The sequence below is a fragment of the Penaeus japonicus genome, unplaced genomic scaffold (assembly GCF_977035675.1).
Source record: "Penaeus japonicus unplaced genomic scaffold, GWHDUDI00000001_assembly GWHDUDI00000034, whole genome shotgun sequence".
NCBI lineage: Eukaryota > Metazoa > Arthropoda > Malacostraca > Decapoda > Penaeidae > Penaeus > Penaeus japonicus.
This window is the reverse complement of record NW_028234436.1, coordinates 17,600,346-17,610,345: the sequence shown is the minus strand read 5'-3', so window position 1 is coordinate 17,610,345 and position 10,000 is coordinate 17,600,346. Positions and strand designations below refer to the sequence as shown.

Here is a 10,000-nt window from a genome sequence, read left to right as displayed (position 1 = left end):
AACAGACCTCACACCAGTGCCTCGCTCTATCCCTCTCAACTGTATTTCTTTGATGTTTTATTTCCTAATATGAATTATAAATAAGTTTTAACGACTGTATATAGTTCCTAATAGATTAAAATCCTTTGCTTGTATATGTAAACATAACCAAAAGATGGTAAAAAGGTGATGGCATTGCTTAAGATCTACCATCTTGTAGTTTGTAAAATAGACGTTTACTAATCTAATGCTAATTCTAGCAAGCAACTAACTCTTGACAATCGACTCTGACACCTTCCAATTGGAATTCATGAAGAAATAAACCAAAAATTCTGACAAAAATAATACGTTTCATCAAAGAGAAATGTCGTAAAGTCATGGAATCCTAGAGTCCCTGGCTGAGATGTTTCACTGCCAGTCATACTGACGTTCTCCAGGGGCCTGAGTATAGAACAGGACTGGTTCCTATGTCCTTCTCTCCGGCCCCTCGGGAACACGACGTCTAACATAGTGCTTGTGCTAAAGCTGTGAATCACGGTGGTAGTGTTGTAGTGCTACAATGACCTAGAGTTATTAGTGATTAGAATAAGGCTTGATAGCTAGAATGATTTGGTTTGCTTATGTTGGTTGCAGGTATCATATGCTACATTATAATTGATTAAGCTTATGTACAGTTTTCACGCTTCTATCATTATCACAGTAGCTAATGAATGTTACCCACATCATTTTCATAAAAATGATCAAATATAACCATACGCTTTACCCACCCAAACAATGAAAACAGATTTTACATCTTTCGTTCACTAACATTACAGATAACTTCATTTCATATATACTACATATATCCTTTCATACGGTGCACAATTTAGAACACAAATGCCAATAGCTTATCTTGTAGATATCTAAAATAATTGTGGTTTTGGTACATTTACACGTATATAAACATTAGCTTGATTCATCAAAGCGAATCTTTCATCATTTATGTGAATTGATATAGACTTCACGTCATATAGCAAATAAACATTGTATGTACAACTTAGGCAGCTTTTTGCATATATGGGTTTATATATATATATATATATATATATATATATATATATATATATATATATATATATATATATATATATATATATATATATATATATATATATATATATATATATATATACGCCCATGCACACACATACATACACACACATACACACAAATACACACACACGCACACAAACAAACACACACACACACACACACACACACACACACACACACACACACACATATATATATATATATATATATATATATATATATATATATATATATATATATATATGCATATATATATTATATATATATATACACACACACACACACACACACACACACACACATATATATATATATAATATAAATATATAAATATATATATATATAAATATGTATATATACACACACACACACATATGCACACACACACACATATTTATGGAGACATGTTTTTATGCATATATACATATACATATATATGAATATATATATTTGTACACAAAATAAGTAAGTCTATTAATCTAAAGCTGTGAACGAACTCATATCAAAGAGTATTTAATTATTTAAGGTAAATTACACCTGTTGAGTGTGGTCAACGGGTATAATTATTAGTCTGTAGAATGTAGAATTAAGGTAGTTCTTACTAATATATGTTACTAATACCTGTAAACCTAATTATGATGTAAAATAAAATTACCCAATTAAATGTTTAAAAAAAATGTAGATACCAGAAATATACCAATTAACTCACCAACCTGTATGATATATTTGTCCTTAACCCAACCCGTCTCACCCTACACGACCTCATGTCACCTCTTTCAAACTCTTTTGACTCTTGCACGCACCCCTTGCAAGTATGCTTGATGTCTGTCTGTCCGGTTATAAAAAGCGTCGTGGAATTCATTCGCATGAATAAGATACAGTGTCAAACTCTATTTTTTTTAGTATGTATGTTTTTTGTTTACTTTAATTGATATTATTTCCATGCGGTCATTATTCGAATTAGCAGATGTAAAGATGATTTGCAGAAATGATTGTTCGAGTTACGGTCACAATTTGAGATACTGTGCGTGTCCTTATGATAAGATTGATCCAGTTAATATTTCCGTAAATCGAATTATTTAATATTTCCAGTCTCCAAATAACAATAATTTTATATAGCCAGCTGCATTTTCGATGTTTTCGTTTATCAGCAATTGCACTTCGTATGATATCATATCGAAATGTGTTCTTGATAGCATAATCTATCGTTAAATCATCAAAATATATACAGTAATCGTCTTAGCATAATTTCCATTTCTATATTTACCATTTCATTATAAATAGTTTTGTATGAAGTGCTCTTTAATTTTGAAACACATTCGTGTGACTGAAGTGCGTCTTTCGTGGGTGAAATGATGATCATTCGTTTTGTCTATTACTTACTACACTTTCAATTTCCTATAATATACGTACTAACAATATCCATTTCCTCTTTGAATACACTCACTCTTGTGCAGCGTGGTTTGCTATTTGTTCCGTTGAATTACAATTCGATGTTAATTATCTAGATTGTTAGAATTGTTTTAATTTGAACATTATGGTAATTCAATGCTTCCATGCACCTGCACCTTGAGTCTGTGTACCTGACAAGGGTTTGGAGATGTCCCTCTCTCTCTCTTCCTTCCTATGACTTAAATAGTTTGTTTACTTGTTAAACTCCTCTTACCCATCTCTTTAAACGTTGAACAAGTAACCTGAGAGACTATAAACCGTAATAAGCTGTAAATTAGAACAACATAAACCCCTAAAGTAGACCTAAGCTTTCGTAAACCAACCTAAACCGTTAAAACATAAAATGCTTTAAGCATTAAATAATATTCCCTAAATGTTTCTGTCCTGAACCACGATGTTTTTTAAAATGGTAGTCGTGTTGTGTGTACTCACAACCAAAGGAAACAGAAAATTTGTGGGATTTAAACCACAGAGACGGAATTAGTCTCTCAAAGTTACTTGGTCGATGCCTGGAAACTTCCAAGATCTTTAACTCTGGGCGTTTAGCTCTGTTGATGGCCTTCGTTACCTTAGTTGTATTACTAATAAACACAATAGGAAAAAAATTCTCTTGACGCACCTGTCCATACTCTTGTTTGGAAATCCCTTTCCATATTACTCTTTTCCCAATGCCTTTCTTCCATCTTACCTTTCCTATATTATCATTAGTCCTTGATTTCCCTGTCCCTTTGGCTTCGGCCTAAATTTTCCATTCATGACATGACGTGACCGGTCCGTGTCAGGTATGTGGCGGCCAACTCGGGGCGTTCCAGTTTCACACTCACCATCCCAAGTGGTGAGTGTGGCACAGCTACTTCTGATTTCACCAACAACGGTCCAAGCGGGAAGAGCCGTGAATCCAGCACCCGCATGACCAACACCATCATCGTACAGAATGATCCCACAGTGCAAGAAGTATGGGACGTCGCCCGCACAATCAAGTGTGACTGGGTCGACAACCTTGTTAAGACTGTGGCCTTCAATCCCTTCGCTGTCGGAATGTTAGATGCTCAAGAGGTCCGCTTCAAGGGAGGTCAACCTATTGAGTGTTGGATGGACTTGAAGCAGGGACGCTGGCCATTGACTTCCGACATTGACTCCATCGTTAAGATCGGCGAGACACTTTCCCTGATGGTGTATGCACGTGACAACGCTGGCATGTACGATGTGAGCGTCAAGGACTGTTATGCTTATGGAGGTCCAAATTATGACGATATAAACACTCCCCGGATCCAGCTGACAGACGAGCAGGGCTGTGTGCTAAAAGACAAACTAATCAGCCCTTTCTACAGCACCCGGCAGCGAGACGAGAGTGGAGAAATTATTGTCACCTATGCTTTTGTACAGGCATTCAAATTTCCTGATGTTATGGATGTATTTATGTCATGTAATGTAGAAATATGCAAGGGAGATTGTGATAGCATTTGTGGTTCTCTTGTCAAAGGTCCATCTTCCCCAGGGACAACAACTGAAGGTCCATTTCGCACTGGCAGCACACTATTTGGCGAACCTATCACTACTCCTGGTCCTACAACTGTTCCCTCATGCTTTCCTGGCTCCACTGATCCTAGGTGCTATTCACAACCACCAACTGTCCCCAGTGTCTCTGTCTGTGGGCCTGGTTCCACTGATCCTGCTTGCCAGTTTACCTCTCCTCAACAGGAACCGTGTGGCTTTGGAAGCAAAGATCCTAGGTGTATCTTCCCAACAACACCCTCTCCCAATAGGGGTAAAGCAATTAACACTAGTCCTGCTCCCAAACAAACACTGACAACTACTTTAAAATTCCCCACACCTACTATTCCTCAATTCCAATGTACTTCAGGGTCTACTGACCCTCGATGCATACAGCCAACTTCCCCTTCCCCTCCAAGGTGTTTTGCTGGTTCAACTGATCCCCGATGCCCTAAACCAACTACTCCTGCTCCTCCCTTATGCTTTGCTGGTTCAACTGACCCCCGATGCCCTAAACCAACTACAATTGCCCCTCCCAACTGCTTTGCTGGTTCAACTGACCCTCGATGCCCTAAGCCTACCACCCCTGCTCCTCCACGATGTTTTGCTGGTTCAACTGACCCTCGATGCCCTAAACCTACCACCCCTGCTCCTCCACAATGTTTTGCCGGTTCAACTGACCCACGATGCCCCAAACCCACAACACTTGCCCCTCCACAATGCTTTGCTGGTTCAACTGACCCACGATGCCCCAAACCCACTACACTTGCCCCTCCACGATGCTTTGCTGGTTCAACTGACCCACGATGCCCCAAACCCACTACACTTGCCCCTCCACGATGCTTTGCTGGTTCAACTGACCCACGATGCCCCAAACCCACTACACTTGCCCCTCCACGATGTTTTGCTGGTTCAACTGACCCACGATGCCCCAAACCCACTACATTTGCCCCTCCACGATGTTTTGTTGGTTCAACTGACCCAAGGTGCCCTAAACCAACTACCCCAGCTCCTCCTCCTCAATGTTTTGCTGGTTCAACTGACCCACGATGCCCCAAACCCACTACACCTGCCCCTCCAAGATGCTTTGCTGGGTCAACAGACCCACGGTGCCCCAAACCTACCATACCCCCATCTCCTCCAAGGTGCTTTGCTGGTTCAACTGACCCTAGATGTCCTCAGCCCACTACTCCTGCACCTCCAATTTGTACCCCAGGTTCATCTGACCCTAGATGTCCTCAGGTAACAAGTCCAGCTTCCACTCCTCTTATTTGCCTCCCTGGATCATCTGATCCAAGATGCCCCAAGCCTACAACAACACCTGCCCCACCCCGTTGTTTCCCTGGTTCTACTGATCCTAGATGTCCTAAACCTACGACCACCCCTGCCCCACCTAGTTGTTTCCCTGGCTCAAATGATCCCAGGTGCCCTAAACCTACAACTCTAGCCCCACCTCTCTGTGTCCCTGGTTCCATTGATCCAAGATGCCCTAAACCCACCACACCAGCTCCACCTCGCTGTTTTCCTGGTTCCATTGATCCACGATGCCCTAGGCCCACAACAACACCTGCCCCACCCAGTTGTTTCCCTGGATCTACAGACCCAAGATGTCCTAAACCATCAACTACCCCAACTCCACCACAATGTTTCCCTGGTTCTAGTGATCCAAGATGCCCCAAAACTCCTACAACTACAGCACCACCACGGTGTTTCCCTGGTTCTCTTGATCCTAGATGCCCTAAACCCACAACTCCAGCTCCACCAAATTGTTTCCCTGGATCTACAGATCCAAGATGCCCAAAACCCACCACCACCCCTGTTCCATTCCGCTGTGTTCCAGGCTCTAGAGATCCTAGATGCCCACAGCCTACTACACCTGCTGCTTGTTTCCCTGGCAGTTTTGATCCTAGGTGTCAAAAGGGTACTACCCCTGCTGAGCCAATTTGCTTTGCTGGATCACCAGACCCTCGTTGTTCCAAAGTCTTATCCACTGCAGCAACGCTTCCACCTAGACCTAGGCCTTCTCCTAGACCAACCCCAAAACCTACTCGTCGGCCAACTATTCGGCCCACTACTTTCCGTCCTTCCTTAAGGCCAACCTTAAAGCCTCGCCCAACTCCTACTCCTCAACCCACAACCCTTCAGCCAGAGCCACCACGAAAGGACTCTGTGCTCTTCCCTGCAACTATCACCACTCCTCGACCTACCACCACAACCTCCTTCTCTAGAGTAAAAGCACCTTCAGCCACTACTCCTAGGCCAAAACCTTCAGGTCCCGCCCTTAAACCAACCACATCCCCTAACCGAGGCAAACCAAACAGAGGTAAACAGTTATCATCAGCCCCTCAGCCTAAACCAGAGCCTACGGGAAAGGAATGGGAAGGGGAGTCTCGTTATCATGCCTTCCATAGTTTCCATTTCCAAAAGGGTGATGGAAGGCGGGGCAGAAGATTTGGTGCTAGACTATCCAGAGATGCTGATGAGGAAGTCCCTCTGTCTAGGAGCATTCGGTCTTCTGGTGAGCCATACCCAGGCAAGCGACCACTTTTGGAAAAGGTTCCTGTAAGGTTGTCTCGATCTCTGTCAGTTATTTCACCCACTGACTTACCAGAACCCAGGAAACCTTTCTTCAGGGTTCAGTCGGAGGAAGAAACAGCACAGGCCTTTAGTGATCCAATATATTCTGATCCTTTAGGTACAGTGTGCCTTCCTGTGGCCATTTTCACAGCTTCCATCCTTTCCCTTTTGTTTCTTCTCCTGCTGTCTTCTACAGTGGCTCTGGTGTTGTATATTCGGCAGCGAAACGGCCATAAAGAACACATGGCTACCTGGCTAGGGCACTAGTCTTCCCTATAACCCCACCTGCATCTGCTGCCTCCATTTCTACATTCGTGAATTATATCTTATCTGTGCAACTTAATTTAGTCTTATGTAGACTACAGTCACATAGAAAAATAAATTATTCCTAGATTGAGAAACAAATCATATTTAGAATTTGACTAGTCCAAATATTATGTAAGATATTGGTGTGAATTAGTGTAGTTCATAGTCTACTTTAGAAGTACATTGTCATTAGCTTCTTGTTGATGGTTGCATCATAATTCGTATCAAGGTATTTTGCATACCCTGGCGGTATATCCTTGAGCAAGCACCCTTTGTTTAGGTACACTGTGGGGTAGATGCTGGTGTCACGCCTTATAGTAGATGTGTGCCGAAGATAAGAAATATATTTTTTGTTGTCACATTCTTCCTTGCCTGTCCTGTTTGCTTCATCTTAATATTGCTTTTTTTAAATGACAATGCATATTTTATATATCAGTCAGTTTATATGAGATTATATTATGTTATCTGTCTGTCTGTATGACTGTTGGTGAAACTCTCGCCTCCCCTCATGAGGACCATGACGGACACTCGACTAATACGGTGACGTTCCTTATAACTCTTTCTTTTCATGTTGAACATGTAAAGCAGGTAAGTTTGTTTTTTTGAACCCTTTATTAATCATATTTTATGAAATAAAACCTCAGTTATCAGATTTAACAGGAGTTTGAGACATGAATAGGAAAAGGAGCAAAGGACACACTTGACACTCTTTCCCTGTATGCAGCTACGTCCGAGCCAACTCTGGCAGAACCTCGTACTCCTTCGTCATTCCTATGGTTGGCTGCGGCACCAGGACTTTTGATAACGACGACGACGGCAGCACCGGCTTCGAAAATATGATCATGATTCAAAATGAAGAGATTGTCCAGGAAGTTTGGGACACCGCCCGCAAGATCACTTGTGACTGGACGACCCGCATGGAAAAACTTATTACTTTCCGTCCTTTTGCTGTAGATATGTTGCAGGCAAAAGAGGTCCGTTATTCGGGAGATGATGTCATGTGCTGGATGGATATACAGCTTGGAAAAGGCCCCTTCTCAAACACAGTAGATGGCATTGTTAAAATTGGTGATGAACTTACCATTGTGATCTATTCAAAGGATGGCGGTTCAGAATTCGATATGCTGGTGAAGAATTGTTTTGCCTATGATTCAGAAGATTTAGAGGATGAAAGAACAACCCGCCTCCAACTGTCAGATGAACAAGGCTGTCTCCTAAAACCCAAACTGATGAGTTACTTTTCTCGCACTCGTCAAACAGGTACCACAGGTGCTGACATAATTGCCTTTGCCTCACTCTTTGCCTTCAAGTTTCCAGATAAAATGGATGTGTATTTATCTTGTGAGGTCGAATTGTGCAAAGGTGGGTGCACCAACGTGTGTGAGGGCCTTCCTTCAACCATATCTCGATTCATTTCCTCATCAACAACCACCCCACGTCCACCTCCGAGAATTGATGTATGTGTCACTCAACCTGGATCACTAAAGTGTTGTGCCGAGAACCCCAGGCATCCAACTTGTACTCGTGATCCATGTGAGGTTAATCCCAGATCACCTCAGTGTTGTGCAAGAAACCCTAACCAGCCCCAGTGCACCACAACTACAACTAGACGCACAACAACTACACGGCGCACTACCCTACCTCCACGAGATCCTTGTGATCTCAATCCAAGATCACGTGCATGTTGCGCAAGAAATCCTACATCGCCTCAGTGTGTCACTACAACCACCACCAGGAGACCAATCACCACAACCAGGAGAGACCCCTGTTTGATTAACCCTGGAAGTCCTAGCTGCTGTGCAAGGAATCCAAACAATCCCCAGTGTACCACTACCACCACCAGGAGACCAATCACCACAACTAGGAGAGATCCATGTTTATTCAATCCTGGAAGTCCTAGTTGCTGTGCAAGGAACCCTAACAATCCCCAGTGTACCACTACCACCACCAGGAGACCAATCACCACAACTAGGAGAGATCCTTGTTTATTGAATCCTGGAAGTCCTAGTTGCTGTGCAAGGAACCCTAACAATCCCCAGTGTACCACTACCACCACCAGGAGACCAATTACCACAACTAGGAGAGATCCTTGTTTGTTGAATCCTGGAAGTCCTAGCTGCTGTGCAAGGAACCCTAACAATCCCCAGTGTACCACTACCACCACCAGGAGACCAATCACCACAACTAGGAGAGATCCTTGTTTATTGAATCCTGGAAGTCCTAGCTGCTGTGCAAGGAACCCTAACAATCCCCAGTGTACCACTACCACCACCAGGAGACCAATCACCACAACTAGGAGAGATCCTTGTTTATTGAATCCTGGAAGTCCTAGCTGCTGTGCAAGGAACCCTAACAATCCCCAGTGTACAACTACCACCACCACCAGACGTACAACTACAGCAAGGACCATTACAACTAGACCTGATCCTTGTGCTTTGAATCCTCGATCAACTCAGTGTTGTAATATACGCCCAAATTCTCCCTTGTGTACCACAACAACCACACGTCGTACTACAACTACGCGTCGCACTACAACCACTACAACTCCAAGACCAGATCCATGTGCCCTGAACCCAAGGTCATCACAGTGCTGTGCTCTGCGACCCAATTCGCTCCTGTGTACAACTACTACACGACGTACCACAACATCCACTACCCCTCGACCTGATCCCTGTGACCTTAACCCAAGGTCATTCCAGTGTTGTGCTAGGCGTCCAAACTCACCTTTGTGTAGGAGTCCAAGCACCACAACTCCTGCTCCTGATCCTTGTGATATAAATCCTAGATCTCCACAGTGCTGTGCTAGAAGCCCAAATTCTGTGTTTTGTACAACCACTACCACCACACCACGGCCGGATCCCTGTGATGTGAATCCTAGTCTACCACAGTGCTGTGCCAGAAACCCCAATCTACCTCAGTGTACTACCACTACAAGACGTACCACAACTACCACTACCACCAGGCGCCCTACAACACCGTTTGATCCTTGTGCTTTTAACCCTAGGTCGCCTCAATGTTGTGCAAGAAATCCCAACTCCCCTCAATGTACAACCACCACCACTACTAGGCGTACCACTACTCTGCGCCCTACCACCACTAC

The 10,000-nt window shown here is 43.1% G+C and overlaps 2 protein-coding genes across 2 annotated transcripts in view; both read left to right on the top strand.

Annotated features, from left to right (window-relative positions):
* The window catches only part of LOC122248792 (uncharacterized), a 116,531-nt gene that overhangs the window by 59,319 nt on the left and 47,212 nt on the right, over positions 1–10,000 (top strand). The window lies entirely within an intron of this gene.
* The window catches only part of LOC122248789 (uncharacterized), a 4,813-nt gene continuing 1,070 nt past the window's right edge, over positions 6,258–10,000 (top strand). Inside the window, exons 1-2 of the mRNA XM_043009088.2 lie at positions 6,258–7,488; positions 7,625–10,000. The exon at positions 7,625–10,000 is cut by the window's right edge and continues 1,070 nt beyond it. Coding sequence (XP_042865022.2) covers positions 7,674–10,000 — 2,327 coding nt within the window. The 5' untranslated portion in view covers positions 6,258–7,488; positions 7,625–7,673. The remainder of the gene's footprint in view (positions 7,489–7,624) is intronic.